A 20,764-nucleotide genomic window follows, 5' to 3' on the forward strand; every position below is an offset into this window, starting at 1 on the left:
AGGGTCAGAAAAAGAACGGGAATCAAAAAAAAAGAACGTGAAAGCTGCTCATTGAAAAAGAACGTGAATCAGTATTCGTTTTTATTTTATAGATTTTATTGAAGCTCCTAAACTAAACTAAACTAAAATAAACTAAACTAAAATAAACTAAACTAAAATAAACTAGAAATACACAGCACTAATTCTACCAAGCAAAGAATAATAAAAATGTCACAAGTCTCCATCTTTTCAGGTTACTTTTTGTACTTTCGTCTCAAAAATCCCTTTAAGAAAAGAAAACTCTACACCTCTGGATTCTTCCAACTTCTCACAGTAGCATGAAGTTAATGTAATGTTTTCTTAGAGCCCTTGCTAAATAAAATCGTATTGGCTCAAGTACAATTCAAATAATCAGCTGTTTTCATTTGTCACAAAACTTTTGCTAATTAAGTCTGTAGAGGAAATACTCTCTATTTTGTCTTTAGGGCAGGAGATAGAATGGTTTACATTCAATTTCTTATTCCATCTTTATTTTAGTGTTTTGGTTAGAAAATCTGCTCTTACTGTTGACAATGTGTGAAGACCATTCATATTTTCAATAATAAAGCTGGTTTTCCTCTACCTCTAAAGCATAGATTGAAATTTTATTGTGGATTTTTTGCAGGAGCCACGTCAGGCTTCAAAATGGAAACTCGATGCCAGGTTTAATTAAAAATCAAATTGCTCTTGCGTCATTTTGACATAAATAAAAAGCTTCCTGCTTAAAATAGTGAATATTGAGGAACGGTTCCTGATTTCTAATCTAGCGGTAGTCATTGATTGTTTCTGTAGAGCAGCAGCTCAGTAATTCAACTACCTTCAATCTGAAATCTTTGGTGAAGATTCACAGAGGTTATTCTTGCAGCAGGACTATAACAGTTTAATGGTGAGTCTGTGTCAGGCACAGACTAGCATTAGTACACTGCAAAAGATGAGACTGTACATGTTCAAGAGTCAGAGGAGGTGAAGGAGCAGTGAAGCCTGGACCCACTGACGATCCCGGTGACATCCGTGGAGTGTAACTGTGCAAAACTGCCTATGAGTGTTGGCCCAGATGGTTCATGCTGTTGCAAATCTGCCAGTGAAAATCCCTCAAGGTTGAGGAAGACAGATGCTTATGAGTTGACTGTTATGCTACAACAGTGTAACACTGACTGCTGTGGCGTATTAATATACTGACTTATTTTCCAGGCTGAGGCTTTAATGAAATACTTGGTTTTGTCCTAAAGCCTAAACTCCTAGTCACCCTTACTTCTTTTCACGTAGTGCTGGAAAAAGGTAGCTTCCTACCAATCATGCACGCTCAGTCTCATCTTCTAATATATTGCTCAGAACAGGGGTTGTTTAGGCCTTTTTTAGGCTTACCTGTGACCTGACATGCCCTCTTGCCCTGTAAATACTGAGCCAGGTGTGCTCCACGTTCATACCTTCAAACCTTCAATTGGAAGCAGTCTGGGGTAATTTTGAGTAAATAACCTAACAGATCGCGAGTAGAGCTCCTGAGACATCCATGTGCCATGAAAAAGGCCTAGAAGTAGCCAGGTTTCTGCAACTGCCTCCAGATCAATGAGATTTCTCTCTGGACACTGGGACATGCATGGGCTTGAAAAGGAACAACTCTTTGCTGTTTTCCCTATTATATTTTTGTAATTTGGAGAAAATTTTCTAACACAAATTCTTATTGTTATTTTCTGCCTTTTGGCAGGTGGCACCATTTGATCCAAATCTCAAACTAATTTTTGAGGTCTCACTTTTGAAAGAATTTGAGCAGTCGCAGCTCCAGCAAAAGTAAACTGATCATTCCTAGACCCCAGTAAAAATTTAGTTAAATACATATTGATAAAAATCTCTTTGTTTTAAAAAAAGGATGTCAGGGCAGATTCACATGAAAAAAAAGGAACGGGAGTAGAAAGAAGTAAAGTTAAAGGAGAAAAGGAAAGCAAATGCAGAGGAATAAATTTAAATAATTGCTTGCCAGATGTGAAGGAATCCCTACGGTCAGAAATAGTCCCAATCTTATTTTCCCTCCACTGGAATCCATTATGTTTTCACACAAGAGAACTAACACAATAAGGACGTTAATGCTCTTCTTGCGTGCTAGCTAGTTATTAGAGACTCTCAATAAGGAAGGTGATCAGAGAATACTTGTCACATGCCCAAACTACCCTAATTCAAGGAAATTGCCACCTCAGTGCATCATATGAGGCAGGTCAAGCCTAGGGTGAAGCAAGCTTTCTGTGTAAGAATTTTAATTAGCAACGAGCACAATAAAATACATAAGCTGCTGAAAGTTAACAAGTGCTACTGTTTGAGATTTATGTTCAAATCCATGCTGTGTACTTCCCTTTCCTCACCGCCATAATGGATTAGCAGTATACTGGATAGTAATCAACAAATATTACAATCATCCTTCTAATCTTATTAGCAAACTTGTAAGAAGCATTAAGGACACATTTATACCACTTGTGGGAAACAGTCCAAATACAACGAACTGTAAGCTGCTTATCTACAAGCAAAAACAGCTTTATATGACTGAAGGGGGCCAAGTTAATCAGAGCTATCAAGAGACTAATTCAGGACCAGAGGGCTGGGAAGGCAGATTAAGTGATCATTCATAAATCATTGAAAGCATACACTATACAGTATTGTAACAACAAACAATGATCTTCTGTAGGGTGCAGTTTCCTGCTTTCTATATATCTATGTTTTGACATTTTAAGTATCTCATCAGCATCTTTTTATCCCTAAGTTGTGAATGTGTAGCAATAGCATTATAACTCAGCTTGTTAATCATCAGACCTTTAGGAAGGAAGGGGACAGACTGTAAAAACAAACCTAAAATTGTTCATGTTTACAGGCAGCGCAGCTGTGCTTACTACAAGCACGTACAAAATATAAAAGAATATGATCCAAGATATCGTGAAGGAAAACTGGGGAAAGCAACTGAGAGAATGTGAAAAATCAGCTTTATATATGCCTCAGGCTCCTTTGCTTTATAGGACGGAGAGGAGGATGCTGCTGGTGTATTTTTCACTTTCAAAATATTTTGTAGAAGTACTGAAAGGTGCCGGTTTAATGAGGAAAACCGCACACCAAAATGTAGGCTTATTCATTGACTCCACCATGGAACAACTGGGGTCTGGTCTTATTGTGCCTTTCTTCTAGTAGGCCTGAGACTATCCACAGGCTACGATTGACTCCTCTTTAGAACTGTCTTCCAAAGGCTCAGTTACCCATTTTTGAAAGTGGTTAAAACATTGCTCTTCAGCTGCTTGCTTTTTGTCCCCTGTCAACAGTCCTAACAAAGACTTTTCCACTACATACCAGAAGTAAAGGATTCCTCCAAGGACTAAAGTTAATGACACTTGTTTCTGATCTCACAAGACGTAGAACACACTCCAGTTCTCTCTATATATATACTATACATATTCCCTATATAATCTTCCACGTTTCTAGTACCTGATTTTCCATTGCTATGCACTGTATGTGTTTACTTACATCGGCACAAAGTGAGGGCTGAAGTCTGCCATTGCAAAGCACTCTGGAAACGTGACACTCCGGGATAAAAGACAACACAACACATTGGTAAAAAGAGAATAGTCCTTTAATTTCAATAATTAAATTATGCATGGTTTTGATCATTTTTTCATAGGAAACAGAAAGGTCTTCAGACCAGAAGAATAAGGCTGAATAACATGAGAGCCTAAAAACAAGTGAAGTCATCAGTTCAGTTTGATAGCACTGTCAAATCAAACTTGTACAGTTTTGTCCCCAACTACCTGAGCGATATCATTTGTTCATTTTTGTGACTTCATGGGCTTATTTTTCAGTTCTCTTCTCCTTTCCTCTTCTCCACTGAAAAACTTTACATATTCCAATTATAGCTTTAGGAAAGTAATTGCCTCAGTACTCGCATAGTCCTTTGGGTTTTGGCATAGCATGAGACATAAGCCCTCATCTGGCTCTTATTTTCTCTCTAGGCCTTACCCAAATCTGCCTGCTCTATAGTTCAGGTGTCCAGTTTGGTCCTATTATGTCCAAGATGTCAACGGGCAACAAAACTGCACAGCCACCTGGAGTACAAAGTAACTATCTTCTTGGTCATTCTAATTTCTCAGCATCTCGTCCAAGCTTCTGGTTTGCCCCCTAAGGTCCCTTAATTGCAATCATCCTCAAAAAAAGGATCACCCATCTCCATTCAAGCTCCAGGACTGATTTTTTACCATCATCTCTCCAAGATCTTGTTCTTAGAAGGCCACCTGCCTGGACTACCAACACTTTCTTCTTCAGGTTCAGCAATAGCTATTAACCCTTTTCTGTCAGCTGCTTGCTGGATCTGAGATTTTGCAATTATCTTTGCAGACTTTGTTACCTTTTTATTAACAGCTTTCCTTAATCTACACAGTTAAACTTCAAAGCTAATAAAAATGAGCTCATACAAAGCACACACAGATAAAGTGGACGCTCCTTGAAACCATTGCGAGGTATGAACACGTTGCAGGATTTGGGGCTTAATACAAGGTGACCTCTCCCTAACTTTCTTTTGACCTGTTTCTCCCAGAAGAAGATGTGATACTATTCTCACTCCATTCTCACTAGCAGACCAGGAAATCCAAATAACCTAGAGCTGCTGATTCAATGTGTGGTTATAGAGAAGAGCATTTCTCAAATATAAAAGATTGTAAGTGAAAGCTCCATGGAAATTGTCCACTGGGACACTTGTGCTGGGAAAGCTTTTTCTCTTTAGGAATGCACTAGCTGAAACTGCTTTCTGCAGTTTATCTTCGCATCATTAATCAGTCCAAGATCATGGCAATCAAACTTCCATCCAGTCACTTTAATCTCCTTTAAATAATTCAGTGTGGTTAGTACCTGACTTAATTTGCAGACTAACAGTGATGCAGGCACCCAGTCTTGTTTGCTGCTGAAATCTACAGATACCAGCTTCTGGAGAGAGATCAGTGCCTGCATGAAGGAAAGCCAGCCATCGCTTGTCACACAATTCATTGCCAAGTCCAAGTGCTGAAGGTTCTGCAGATGTTCTTTCTCAAAAAAATTGCCTGTGAACATATATTTATTTATGTACTTATTTTTGCTTCAGTGAAAATGTTTCCTCTTCCTTTGTATCTCCTACCCAGACTTGATGCTATAACACATTATTAAAAGTTATTATTTCACTGACATTATTAAAAGTTGCTGGGTTTCCTGAACTGTTTTTGAGTTTTGTCTGGTTTTTGTCCTTCATCTTTTGCTCACCTACAGCACCTTTCCTTACCTAAAATTCTGATCTCCACATCAGTGAGGCTCCATTTCCTCAATCCAAGTTTTGTCAGCTGTGGCATTGTTTCCAGTAGTTCTAACAATTTTGTTAGGCAAACCTTTACATCATCTCCCCAGGGAAGCATCAGCACTTTCATCCCAGGTAGGACATTTAAGCCATCAACTAAATGAAAATAAGTGTGGGGTTTTTCGTTACAACAGCTCACTGTAAAATCACTTTAAAAACTTAAACCAAATCACATTTCAACAGTGAAGAAAATACTGGTAGGTTAAAGACTCCAAGACTGTTGCTTTGATAGCAAAGACCAAGCAGACAATTGCATACAATATTGCTCACTTCTAAAAACTTCCCATTCACTGACAGGAAATGGTTCAGGGTAACAATTATATACTACTTGAAAATAAAAGAGGAAAGAATTCTTGAATTACTGTCTGGATAAGCCTTAGAATTGAAGCTTATTCCCAATTTAAGTGATTTATCTAAAGAAATCTTCTGACTTACCAAGTCTGTGGATAGCGTATTCTCCTCTCTTTTCTAAGTAATTTTCTGACAAATCAAGTACATTCAGTTTCGGCAAATTACAAAGATTCTGAGCTACGAGAGGAAAAAAAGCTTGTTATACATGATTTCAATGCATCAGGACTTGTCTTCTATTGGACGTTTCTTAGCTATTTTATTTTTTTAATGAACATCAAGACAAGATTTTTAAAAGCCTCCAGGTTTTTCTGATGCCTCTCTGATGCAAACTGTGCTATCTTGTTAATTGTGTCTCCAGGAATTGATAAAATAAAGGACCTGGCCAGCTGCAAGAGATGGAGTAATGGTTCTGTATAACTTATACTCTGGTGGCTAAATGAATCTTCAGTGGTGATGAGACAACTTTAAGATGTCTTTGTAACACAGAAGCAGGGCAAAGCTGTCTGAATACATGGGAGATTCTTTAGTGGTTTAGCCCCCGGAGACTTCAACCTCCTGCTTCACAAAGCTGTCAAGTTTTTTTATTATGATATAAAAATTTATATTTTACAGGATCAGAGAATTCTGGAAGACTGAGACGAGATGGGACCTGTCTAAACATCTGCAATGGGGCAGGATACTGATAAGCCTAAACCATTCATGAGACATACTTATCTACTTGCCTTTTGAAATTTTCCATATTCTCCCTAGGTGCTGTTTTACCTTCCTAGCTTTAGAAAGTTTCTGCCATTATCCAATCTAAATATTCTTTGTTGAAAATTTAGCTATTTTCTTCTCCCAGTGGACAAGGAGAATGGTTAATTATCATCTCTTTGTAGCAATGTTTAAACAGCATAAAAAAATTACCATATTTTTTTCAGACTTCTCTCTCAACCGAAACTAAACCATTCCTCATAACTCACATTTTCTTAACCTCTAGTTGTTCTTGGTGCTGTCTCTTGATTTCTCTATACCTTTCTTAATTTTGATACTGAGGCTGGGCACAGATTTTGTTGCTCAAGACTCACCAGCATGTGTTTTTTGCAATAGCATGATAACTCTAGTCTCCCACAGAAGAGCTCTGGTTTACATCTGTCTATATTGAATTCCCTACCATTGTTCTTAGATCACCTCTTAAGTGCATCCAATTTTATTTATGGTTTTGTATTCTAACAAGGCTTGTAAGCCTTCCAAGATCAATATAATCTGAAATTTTGTAACTGTATCCTCCATCCTGTCATTTAAGCCATCAGTTAAAATATTGTGTTGAACAAGGAAGGACTTAATTGATTGTATCAAAATGTTCTCTCAGTGAAACATTTGTGATAACTCTTTGAAAGTATTTTTCCAACCAGTTGTGTACCCATTTTGTTTATATATATCTCATTAGCTTATTGTTGAGGGTGTTGCATCGAATAGCGTTAAAAACCTCCTTTGAGTTACGATAAATCCAGACCTATCTTTTCACAATGTTATTATCCTGTTCCCTGGAAAGGTTTGATGGGATTTGTTCACACTACCTTTTATCTCTATAATTTAAGTGCTTATAAAATGTTTATGTGATAACCTATCTAAGAATTTTTCTTTGTATCAAAGTGAGGTTGGCTTATCTATGATTTCCTCCTTTCAAGGAAAAGATACTGTATTTTCCACTTTCCTGCTGCCACAAATTTTCAAAGGCAGTTGTATATGGTTCAATGATTCTTTCCGCTTGTTCCTTACACATTTAATTATGAGTTTCCCTAAGTTCTGCTAACCTGAGTTCATGTGTTTTAGTTAAATAACTTTTATTTATCCTTATTTGTACTACTGTGACCTTTTTAAAATTATTTGAGTAGGTACCTGATCAGAATGAATCCTTTTGACAATGACTGAAACAAAAACAACTTTGAAAACTAGTTTTGCTTGCACTGTCCATTATTTGCTTTGCTATTTTTTTTGTTTACAGAGCTATGCAATCATTTATCTTTCTCTTTTATATAATCTTTATGCTTAGGATTTATAGAAAAGCTTTATATAAACTTTCCTTACTGCACTTTACATCTTTGCTAACTGAAACTTTGTGAACCTAAGTGTTTGTGATTTTATCTTATCTGCTTTTTTATTCTGTTGTAGAATTACGTTTTGATTTTCAAAACAGACATATTCAGTCTGTAAAGTTACTATTACTATTCTTACCTAGAATTTCCACAGCATCACTGGACATACAGCAGTTGACGAGCTGGATTTCTTCAAGTTCCCTTAGGTTATCAGAGACTGATCTTACAATGTAGGTTATGCCATCCCTAATAGCTGTCAAATGATTCATGTATAATAAGCGTAGCTTTCTCAAATTTCTGATGCCTTCAGCTATGAATGGAATAATAAAAAAAAACCAAACAGGTCATATTGTTAGGTGAACTGTTTTGATACGTTTTCAATGTCTCAATCACAGCAAACAGCTAGACAGAATTAGACGTTTACTGCCTGGCATACTAGAATTATCTATATTTTGATGCCTTGAAATATATAGAATCATAGAATGGTTTAGGTTGAAAGGGACTTTAAAGATTTACGATAAGTTTTTTTGAAAAGAAATGATAAACACAGCCTCCTTTTCAGCTACTGTATCATGTAATCAATATAATCTGCCCCTCAGCCCAGAGAAAGTAACTCACAGAAGATCAAATGTGATCTTCCTGTGGAACAAATCCAGGAGAAACATTTTCTTTACCATGCCATTAAGGAGAGGATGGGTAGACATATGAATTGCCATCTCCATTTCAGTTACTGGGTTGTATGGCCCTAGCGAACATTATTCAAACTTTTCAACCTTGGTATCCAATGACTGACCTTGCAGAAAGTCAGCAATAGGTCAGGGAAGGGAACTATATCACCTTTGCAACCTCCTGACTTGCAGTTCATGCAGATTAGCCAGTCCTGGGATCAGTATGTTAGATCTGTTTGACTACAGTATGCATTACTAACATGAAAGGAGCACTCTAATACTTTGTGACAATCAGGATATAGAACGTATCAAGACTTCAATGCAAATCTATATGAAATTACTTCTCTAAATTAGATGATAGGATTTTCAAGTCCTAATAGTGTACAAACTTCAGACCAACTTGTTAAAACATTCACATTCTCGGCACTGTATACTTGATTATGGTGTGAAATAGTAGAGAGAAATTACCTAATTTTTTTGCATCATCTTCATCCATACTTATGTTGTCAAGTACGAGCCCTTCGGCATTCACCAGTTTCTTTATTCCATCAATAAGTCCACCTGCCAAACCCCCCCCATAGATGTATACAGCATGTTAATTTTATACAGGAACAAATTAATTTATAGAGCAGATACACTTCAGTGATACTAGGTTCTTGTGAAAAGTAAATAATAGTTTTGTGTGAAAATATGAATGTTTAAAAGGGATGACTTAGGGAGAATATGAGAAAGGTCTAGAAAATATTGAGTGCAAGGAAAAAGTTTGGTAGAGACTGACTGTTTTTCTTCTTCCAGTACAAGAGGCCACCAATTGAAACTAGTCAAACCCCAGCATTAAAGACATATTCCTTCACACCCTTTGCCAGATGCTGCAGATGCAATAAGTTTACATGGGTTCAAAGCAAAGACAGACAAGTACTAGCAGGGCCCTTTGGGGAGGTCACCGAATAAACAAATCATAAGCACAGGCAACTGGTCTGAGCTTAAAAAAGAGGCTGGGAGATTATTACAAAGAAAGTATTATAGAGTCTTGCATTGTTCTTGCTCTTCCTCACACATCCACTTACAGGTGCTACTGGAGACAATGAACCAAGGTAGATGGAGCCCTCCTCTGAGTCAGTATGGCTGCTGCTATTATATTCTTAGGCTCTTCTCCCTAACAATCTTGGAATATGTGTGCCCACAGGAAAGACAATTTATTAATATGTAGTATAATCTTGAGATTATATGTCATAGAATGATCAAAAAATACTGGTTAGGACTTCTGAGATCATCTAGTTTGATTTCCTGCTCAAAGCAGGGCTGATTTTAAAGTTACATGAGGTTTCTCAGGGCTGTGTCCAGCCACATTTTTTAAATCTCCAAGGACAGGGATTAAATGACCTCTAGATCCCTGTTGCAATGTTTGATCACTGTCCTGGTAAAAATAATTTTATGTCCAGTTGCAACTTTACAAACTTGAAATTGTTGACTCTTGCCCTTTAGTTGTGCACCTCTGAAGAGTTCCACCTTTCTGTAACACCCTTAAGACAATTGCAGACTTTAATTAGTTTCTCCATCAGCCTTTTCTTCTCCAGGCAAACCATGTCCGGCTTCTCCTTGTGTATTAGGTGTTCCAGCTCCCTAGCCACATAAGGGACCCTCTGTTGGACTCTCACCAGGTTGCCAGTACCTTTCTTATACTGGGCAGCCTGAAACTGAACATAGTGCTCCAGATCTGGCCTCTGGATAGAGTGCAGAATAGAAGGGAATAACCACTTCTCAGTGTACACTGGTATTAATGCAGCCCACTATGTGCTTAGTCTTTGTCACTAGTAGAGTGCTTTGCTGACTCATGATCACCAACCTCTGAGATCTGGTATCATGAATACTTGTGTATATCTCTCGAGACAAGGTACGTTCATGGATAGCTTGAATGATGAAAAGTTCAGAGCACGGTGCAGCAGCAGATGCACCCATCCTCCGCTAGGGCCCTGCCCCAACAACAGCATTGAAGGGTGCCGTATGTGTGCGATTCACAGCGTAAAGAAATACACATCTCTCATCCTAATTGCAGAATCCTTCACCTCAGGTATGTCTGGAGCATACAACACTATAGTTACTACACTCTTCTTTATTATGCCATTGCAATTTTCAGAGAAAACAATTATTCGAGATAGAAGCACTTACTTAATTATGGGAATGACATATGAAAAGTTACTGCAGATTTTCCACCATATTAGGTATTAACATCAGAACTAGAGTTTTGTTTAGCTAGCTGTAGACATTATCTAATTGACTGTGGATTATTTGCACTAGAGTTGTTAAATTTTTTCTCACATCTAGTATTTTATTAAAAAACAGATTTTTAATATATTGTGTACCAAGAATCAAGAATATGATGGAATGACAACTTACAAGAATTCAAAGGCCTTTGTGTAGCAAGAATGAAGAACATAATGAAGTGTCAACTTACAGGAATTCAAAGGCCAGACTTGACTTACACAACTAAATAACATAAGTAAATGTACATAACAGAGTAGACTGCAGTCATTTTCACCATGAATACAGAATTGCATTCTAGCAACATAACATTTCTTAAACTGATCAAAGCCAGGCATCTTCCATATACAAGGCAGCCATGAGCCCCTTTGTTTTACCTTTATATCCACATTTATCTAACAAATCTCATTGACTGCCAGTAATACTGTACCTTCTAGATTTTCACTTTGCAGATCTCTTATATGTAAGGTTTTCAGCTTTGTCATTGTTGTGATCTGTTGCTCATCTTCCACAGTAAGAGGGGTGGACTCCACAGTAAGATCTTGTAAGTTTTTACAGGTTTCAAGGACTTCATTCAATGTTCCTGTGATACCAGCACTATTGCTGATGTGCAGCTTGAGGCTTGCAGCAGAGCAACATATTTTGCCCAGATATTTAATATCACGTTTCTTTAACTTGTTGAAATCTTGCAGTGTAATTTCTAAAGATCTGAGACTCTGGTTCCAGTTGAAGAACAAGGAGACAGCCTTTTCAGGAATGTAAGTTTTAAGTGAACTAATTTGAAGGTCTTCCACATTCTCATCATCTATTTCCTTACTTGGTGAGTAATTTCCAAAAAAATCTAATTTAATGAGTCCTAGTACACTAAGACAATTTGGTAAGTATCTAAAAAAATCAGAGAAATAAGTTGGGATATTTTGAGTATTAATGAAAATACTTTTATCACAAAAAAACTCTTCAAAATCCCTGCTCAAGGCTGATTTCGAAGAACTTTCATAAAAGAAATTAATGACACACTCTGCAAAAATATCCTTGTCAGTTCTTTTTAAATCTTCCGTTTCTGTTATATTTTCTGATTTTTTTGTGTATTCTCTTTCCAAAGACAGATTCTTTTCAGAAATATCTCTATGCTGATCAATTCTTTTCAGTAAGTGCAAAATTATTCTAGTGGCATCTAGAGAGGATCCACAAGTGTAGAGGAGCAAATTGAAATAAGTATTAGTAATATCTGAAATAGTATTAATTTTCTGTAGATAACTATACCCTTTCTTCACCTCTGCTTCTTGGCAGGATGTCAGTAGTTTGCAAAGTTTTCTGCCTGCAGTGTATTCCTGAAATGATTTATGAAAGAATCTATATGTTGGCTTTAGCCTTTGAGCTGTGTATTTATTTAGAAGACCTGAAGCTAGTAGGACTTCTTCTTTTATGCCAGCTAAATCCTCAGACTGAAAATCGAATCTTTGGTCAAATATTCCATCTAAAGCTAAGTCTCCACAATGATTTATGCTCAGCATAATATGATTTTCTGTTATTTCTTTTGTTTTGTACCTGTTTTTCTCCACCATCAAGTCATACAAAGTAGAGAAAAGTAGAGTCTGGGTGCTTGGATGAAAATTACTTTCACCCATTTGGATGGCACAAGCAATGATGACAAAGAGCGGAGTCTTCATAAGATTCTTCATGGAAGTGGCCTCTTTAAGCTGCTTTAACAGACCATCAGCCAGCTTATTTGTCAAGACATTTTTAATGAGCTTCTTGCAACTCTCCTCCGATAGGTCTCCTATTTCAGCAATCAATGACCCAAACTGTCTGATTTTATGGATAGACTCAGTCCTGGTAGCAATAATAACCATGTTCTTGAATTTGTGATTTTCTTTAATCATTGCTTCTATCTCTGGACAGTTTGGGGGTTTGAATTCATCATATCCATCTAACAGAAAAAGAACCCTTTGTCTTTGTGCTAGTAGCATTTTCATGAAATCTTGTTTACGGATGGGGTACTGTTCAAAAAGAAGCTGATCACAGACAGTCTCATATATACCACCTCTTGTGCTAGTCAGGCTGATAAAGAAAACAAATTGGAATTTTTTCAAAGAGGAGCAATTTTCAGAAGCCCAGAGTACTGCAATTCTTTTCAGGAGAGTTGTTTTTCCTTTGCCAGCTTCTCCTTCTATAATGCAGGGGTTTTTCAATTCCTCCAGAAGGACATTTAGCGTAAGCTGCCCTTTCCTGCTATTATGTATATCTTTTTTCCACAGCAAGATGTCAGTATAGGCAGTTCCCAAATCAAAAATTATGTCAATATCACTACCCAGAGGATGATATTTTTGAAAAGCTGAAGATAGATACACATACTTTAAATCCTGAATCAAGTCATTTAATTTATCTTGCTCCACTTGCCCAGTAGTACCTAAGGCAAAGAGATCATATATCAGTGAATTAATAGTCAATGAGTTTGTCAATTATCATGACTTATGGAAGAACTGTCTGAATGTACTTGCTACATCAATGAAACAGCGGTAAGCAAGAGGCATGAGATGTATTTATTGTCCACTCTCTAGGTAGGACTTCATTGATAAGGGCTGTAGCTACTCCTTGTGCTGGAGATTCTTATAGTCTGCAGATACCACTCTGGCTCCACTTAATTCCTTATCTGAGGGCCTTTTGGACTTACCCTATTCGTGCACTGGATTCGAAAAAAGGTAAGCTTGCATACAAGCATATGAAAGTTTATACGTGCAAATGCATGGAAGTATGAGGGGAGTTTATGTAATTAGGTTTTAATAGGGAAAAGCAGCATTTATATATATATGAAAGGTATTAGAGTATTTAGAGAGAGATTTGTAAATCAGTAACAGTTTTTGACAGCTGGACCAAATGAACTTTTAATCTAGTTCTTTTTTTTTAAACTATGTCTTTTGCTTTTTTGTTACTTTTGGTTAGTGCAAGAGTTGCTTTCATACAGTTTGGAGGTAAGCTTAATTGAGCATTCTGTCATAGACATAATAAAAATGTAGTAACATCTAGAAAGTCTGAAGCTTACAAAACAAAAACTTCTAAAGGGAGTCCTGGAAGGTTTGTATGCACTGCTTTTTAAAATGCATTTATGTAGACTAAGGGACAAGGCTGAGTCAGATGTGTATTTTAAAATCAGACGTTTGAAGCAGATGGAGGAAGCAAGCACAGACCCACAACCTGAAGGAAATGAGGGAAACCTATTTTAGGGAAATGCTGTGGCAACAAATGTCATGCCTCTCTGGGAGTGCTGAAAGATTAGCCTAGGTGTATGCATTACACTCATACAATAAGTCCTTTAACAACATAACAAACTTGCAGTCTGTGCACATGTAGTTTCAGCTTCCAGGGAAGAGGTTTATATTTGAAAAACTCATTACATATCCCCATTAAATTTTCTATTAATTTTGTTCTTAGAACTGATCTAATTCAGTGTTCAGCTCACCCACAACTCACTTATAAAGTGATGGGATACGTTTAACCACCTGAACCTCAGTTATCTGATCACAGGTGAATTTCACCCTTTCAGAATTTTTCACTGGATTTGGGTTTCCCCTCTTTTTTGTTTGTAAAATTTCAATTTTACTGTCAACAAGACTGTGTTCACTGACTTATTTTCTCAGATGAAACAATTCAGACCATAAAAATTGAATTAGAGTTTGCTTAACTACAGTATTATAAGGCTATTGTAAAAATGAGTGCATTGCAAGTTTTTAATGTTTTGGGGTTTTTTTCTATTATAATTTAACTCCTAACTAGAAGAAAAAAATATAACCAGTAATACTTACAATATCCTTGCAGGTCGTGAAAGAGAAAAGGGTTGTGTTTCTCAAGTGACTTAACCAAAATATTGCAGGCTTCTGAACCTTTATTCAAAATCATGTAAATCATCATTCTCGACGCTTCTTGTTCAACCCTCTCACAGGTGATGGTATTCACTTCTTCATAAGACATGACATTGCAGGCCAAAAGGTCATCTGCTATTTTCTTGACGGTGATCATTCCCATTCTTTGAATGAGATGTACTCTGTTGCTTTCTATAAATTCCACTGAGAAGGGAGAATTCAATTTCTTAGAGTAGGTCTAGCTCATACAGTAGCTGACACGTAAACTGTCCTTTGGTATTCAGTGCACATTTTGAGGTGCACTGAGTGGCTAATATCTACATAGGTACAAATAGTACTCAGGAAATGGTGAGATCTTAGTAGGAATGTAGAAAAGTTTATAAAAGCTTCTGTGAATGGATAGGAGATTTCTGGTGGAAAAAAAAAATTGCAGTGTAGAATGTATCAGGATGGACATAAAAGTCATAGGACATGTCTGAGATGTTGGCTGGCATTGCAGAAACATATTAAAAGTTTCAATGGGAATTGCTTTTGAAAATTATGTCATTTACTAATATGTCTGAATACGGGTTCATATTTTTGGATCTGCATTAGAAGACCTTGGCAAGTTCAGGCAGGGCATGACAAATATAATCTGATTCTTCAAACAAAACCTGTATGAAGTACTTAAACATTATTACACTCATTTTAAGACTAAAAAAGTCAAACGAGTTACACAATGCCCAAGCTCATAGGCAGTCCTGAACACATCCCAGCATAAAAACATCCCCAAACAGGCTTCTGTACCCTGTGGCTGGGATGGCTAAGAATCAGTGTCGAGGTATGCAAGTGCTCCTAACCAGAAGGAATATATGTATGAGATATAGACACACGCGCGCGCGCACACACACACACACACATATATATATATATATATAAAATGGATTCTCATCTCCTGAGCTAGCCAAGAACATCTGGCCAAAATTATTTTTTAATAGCCAGTTGAAGGTAGGTAACAGCACTGTAGAGGCAGTAAGGAGATAAAAGAAAGATATTATAGGAATGAGGTGGGGCTCTGGCCTGATGTCAGCACACTGGAATCATTAGGGACAGCCCCATTTCAGTTGGGCAGCTCTGTTCTCTTTCCTTCCACAAAATCAAGAAGAGGTTTGAGCTATAATAGTAATAACTAGGGTAGTCATGGGAATGTCTTTTGTGGGAATATGTGTATGTGCCACAAGCATTTCTCCAGAAAGAGCTGCATTTTGAGAATTTTACATTTTTGGCAAATTTGCAATTTCATTGTGTGGAATTTTAAAATAAATGTTGGGGACATTGATTAATCTGCACGTCAAAATAAAAACTACTATCATTCCTCTAAGTTTTTTAAAGATTGAATGCTACAGTAAACAAGACTTTTTCAGGGATAATTTAGAAAACTTAAGCTTCTGCATAATTTGAGGGGAAAGGGAGAAGGTGATCCTTACAAGTCTGAAATTATCTGCAATATTTTGGAATATACTGTAGGAATGATTATCAGATGGCTAACACAAGAAATACCCAGTTCAGAAAAATATTTTGTCAGAAAAAATCATTAATCCAAAATTTTCTATCTGTAATATGTTGAAATAGAGATTTTCTAATAAAAATTCTCTGTAAATGCTACCTTTAAAAAATGTTTTAGAGCAAGACTTTTTACAATGTTAATAAATAGCCATATTGTATAACTAGGACATAAATATAGCAATTATAATGCATTGTTTTCTGAAAAGACATTTTCTTTTTAAGGTTATTTGATTTTTTAGTTACTATTTACATCTAACATTAAATACAAAGAAACTGTAGTTTATAAATCTTACTTGTTCAGACTGAAAGTTTCAATGCTTGAACTGTGGAGCAGGGAATCTAATATCCAGACTGAAAAATAAAACAAATCATTCTCCCAGACCAGAAAAAAAATAATGTGCATGAAACGCTGATACGAAACCAGTCAGATATAAGAATATTCTCTCTAGGCTAATTGACTACAATTACTTTGATTTGATAACTCATATATATATTTGATAACTTTAAAGCATGTTTCAAAACAATAAGCAGGAAATATTGGTTTAAGCAAGTGATTTTAATCTTCTGTGCTAATTTCCAAGAAACAGATCATTCTCATAGACAAGCATAATCATTAAAATATAACCTTTGAAGTAAATTTGGTCATTATTTTTGACAGCCAGAAAGATACGGTTCAATTTTCACATTGTTTCAGCTCATGTTTCACATAGTTTCATAGTGTCATATATATATGAAGTTTCTTATTTTTCACATTTTTGTGATTAAGGATAGCAAATGAGGCATACGTCACTTATTAGTTTTTACTCTGAATGATACCAAGATACATTTGGATGGAAATGGAAATTAAGGCAATAGTGTACAAACCCAACATTTAAATTAATTCATTACATTACCCAACATTTCATTAATTCATTACATAAAACTAAATAAAGGTACCTTAAATAAAATTACTTTTAATAGATACAACTGAGAAAATAAAGTACCTTTGTCGTAACATGTAGCAGGTCAATTTAAAGGTCCATCTAGCTCAGTATCCCATCTCCAGCAGTGCCTTCTGTAAGATGTTCTATTCATTGGGATCTTTTCTATTTCCATTACATTCTTTCTGAGATTTGCTAGAGCAAATCTAGAGCAATGCTAGAGCATGATACTAAGATACCATATGGCTTTATGAATGGACACGGTGCCACAATAATATTCTCTCATTCTCCATTTTCTGACTCTTCCTTCCATTTGCTTTTACTGAGGGTTGAGCAGATATTTTCACAGAGCTACTGATTTTAATCCCCAGCTCTGATTTGTAAATGTTAATCACCATCCTGATGTAAGCAAACCCACAATTTTTAAGATTGTTAATTTTTAACAAAAAACTGAATGAAAAATATTGTTTGCTTATACAAGGTTTTTTTTTAAAAATCCTTAAAATACTCAAATATCAAGTGTAGCAGCACGGTCTATTGACATTAACCCTCTCTAAGCCAAAACTGAAATATTCTAAAGCTTCTAGAATCTACAATAGTTTCCAACATTACTGGCTTTACTTAGTAATAATCTCATAGTTTGTAGCACACTAAATAGAATGTTAATAGTTAGTAGTAATTAATAATAGTTGCTAGTGTACTAGATTATTACTTAGCTGTAAATTCTGGAAAACTATTCTAGCTTTACAGTGCTGAAAGACTAATTTGAACTTGCTCCAGTAAAACTTATCACCTTAAACATTACAACTTTTCTAATAGTTTTTCTAAGCAAATGTCACACAGGCTTTTTTTTTTTTTTTTTTTGTCTAAAGAACTAGTTAAAATAAATAGATGCAAATTCCCCACTGCAAAAGGCATGTAAGGTTTCTTAAGGAAAAAAAATAGCAAAATTAAGATAAAACATCTCTGAACTTTCTTCTTTACAATATTCAAGAAGTAAGGTAGTGGTAAGAAAGAAAGCAGTTTACTCACATCACGGTGCTCTTAAATTAAAAAGACTCAGCAGCAAAGTGTCATAGTGCTTGTCAAAAATTGACTCCATGTTATCTGTAGGTTCCTCCTCTGTAAGGTTCCTCCTTGTACAATTACTTAATATCTTGTTTGCCTAAAGAGTATGTTGTGCAATATCTTTCTGTTGCCAGAAACGTATGAAACTCTTTCTTGATGTAAAGCAAATTCCTATTTGAAATTTTATGATACAGCAGTTACCAAAAACTAGCCTTCAGTCCAGGGTTAATGGTCAAGTTAGTAAATATTTCTACTACCCGTAGAAATGAGTGTATCTACGATGCATTTACTTCATTCACTCTTTAATGGTTTCATTAAAAGATAGTAAATTTAATTCATGAGTGAGATACTCACTGTGGGACTGTGATATCTAGACGTGGAGTCCAAGAAGCCAGGGCTCAGGGCTTTCCTCACTAATTAGAGCAGGACTGACTCAAGCAACTAGATATAGGAAGTCAAGGCCAAAGAGAGGATATAACAACCCTAGATGCAAATGCAAAAGCCATTTTAAAGTGGATGATTTATACTATCTGCATAAAGATTAGTCTAATCTGATATTACTCTGACACATTAGGAATAAAACTCCCCAGCAACTCTGCCTACTTCCCCTGTCACAATGGTCGGCTCCAGACTTCCCCCAAGAAATTGCAAGATGACTCTTAACAACAATGATTCTGACTTCCTTTTCACCCAGTAAATATTACAAAATGTTCCAGTAAATTCACATACTGCATGATTCTTGTATTTCTAAAATTTAAACTAAACAGGAGGCCTGCCATCATGGTTTAGGCCGAATTGGCCTCCCCCTACCTGTCTCTCCAAGGAAAGGAGGAGGAAGGATAAAGAGATTTACGAGTTTAGGAGGAACTAAACTACTTTAATGAAATATTAGTAATAAAATAAAAAGGAAATAATGAAAATAGATACAATATATACAAAACTGTATCAAGCTCCCAGGATGATGTCACCGGCAGGCACTGGGGAAGTTCCAGAACGGACTCACTCACAGATGGGAACTGGAGTCAGGAACATACAGATCAGGATCAAAGACAGACAAACAGAGTCCTCCTTGGACGTCGGCCACTGCAGAAAGAGGGCTGACCCTCAGCTTTTATACTGAGCATGGGGCAGATGGGATGGAATACTCCGTTGGTCAATTTTGGGTCACCTGTCCTGTCCGCCCCTCCCTGCAGGTGGGACCCCTCAGCACTCTTCTGTTTCCAACCCTCCAATGTGGCAAATAATGAAATTAGCTAACCTTGGTTTTTACAGCAGTAAGTATAAAAAAGTCTCTCTACATACCATTCCTTGACATTGACTATAAACAACTATAAACGTTGTCTTATGACTCTGAGAACAAACAGTAATATGCTATTAATTTCAGAGACTTAAAAGAGGCTTAGCTAAGAATTACTGAACAGAAAGTTGGTTCTGTTACCTCAAACCAGGACAGTTGTATATGGAAACAATTAGTGAAAGGGTTGCAGACGACCATGATTGATACTGGGAGGTGTAGCCATATAAAGTACCTGCGGATAGTAAAGATGGAAGCAAATCCTTCTGACCAGTCAAAAGGAAGGATGCATTTTTTCATATCCATCATGGAAGGAATGCATTTGGGATGATGCTTTTATTCAACAAAGTAAAAAATACAAAGTCCAGAGTTATATTTGAAAGGCTGCAAAAACTTTTGCTACTGAAAGTAAGTTCAACGTACTATTTTCAGCCATATGCAGGAAGCAGGTAACACGGATCAAGCAGCATCTAAAAAGACACAAAGAAAGTATCTCACTATGAAATGAAAAGCAGATTTACAATTAAACAGGGCAACAGGCAGATGGTAGGTGGGGGCAGGCAGAGGGCATTGGCCACGAGGGTGATGAGACACTGGAACAGGTTGCCCAAGGAAGTTGTGGATGCCCCATCTCTGGAAGTGTTCAAGGGTGGGCTGGATGGGGCTTTGAGCAACCTGGTCTTGTGAGACGTGTCCCTACCCATGGCGGGGGTTGGAACTAGATGACCTTACAGGTCCCTTCCAACCTGACCCATTCTATGATTCTGTAAAACCAGGACAACTCTTGCAGATAGCAGTGAGGGGGGAAGATGTCATCCCAGGGTTCTGCAGATCCCATATTTCTGCTGTCAGCCTTCAGCTCAGCCCTGGGAGGTCAGACTGGACTAAAACACCCGCTCTTATGCCTTCAACACTGCCCATCATGATGACAGCAGCTCTCACACAGGAGCACCCAGCAAGGTGGGAGCTGGCCCAGCCACACTCCAGAGCCCACAGCGCAAGGGGACGGCACCTCACCCTTCCTAAGCCTTGCCAGCCGGCCTCCTCCCACGGGAAGCGATGGCTGGACGAAGAGGCACCGGCCGGCAAACCCGGCACCGGCAGCTGCCCTTGAAGGGAAAAGGGAGCAGCACAGGAGGCCGCAGCAACTGTTGGCCACGGGATGACGCATGACCGATGACGCGAATGAACAACGCAACACCTCCCACATCCCTTCCACCCATCGAGTTGCACCTTTGCCAATCAAGGAAGAGCTTTATACCGGAGTCGAAGTGACCTCACTACCGAGGGAGCCAGTTAGCATTGCCCCCCTCGACGGCCAATCGCAGCGCGCTTTGTAAGCAGCCAATCGGC

At 37.3% G+C, this 20,764-nt stretch overlaps 1 protein-coding gene across 1 annotated transcript; it reads right to left on the minus strand.

Moving 5' to 3' along the window:
* Positions 1-4,761: 4,761 nt before the first annotated feature.
* On the minus strand, positions 4,762-20,714 carry NLRC4 (NLR family CARD domain containing 4). Its single transcript, XM_074161849.1, has 7 exons — positions 20,696-20,714; positions 14,528-14,788; positions 8,931-9,023; positions 7,934-8,104; positions 5,801-5,893; positions 5,294-5,461; positions 4,762-5,078 (listed from the first exon to the last, which is right to left on the minus strand). Exons 1-7 carry the CDS (start codon positions 20,712-20,714, stop codon positions 4,762-4,764), a joined length of 1,122 nt encoding a protein of 373 aa, XP_074017950.1.
* Positions 20,715-20,764: the final 50 nt, after the last annotated feature.

Source organism: Numenius arquata, chromosome 2 (genome assembly GCF_964106895.1).
Source record: "Numenius arquata chromosome 2, bNumArq3.hap1.1, whole genome shotgun sequence".
Lineage (NCBI taxonomy): Eukaryota > Metazoa > Chordata > Aves > Charadriiformes > Scolopacidae > Numenius > Numenius arquata.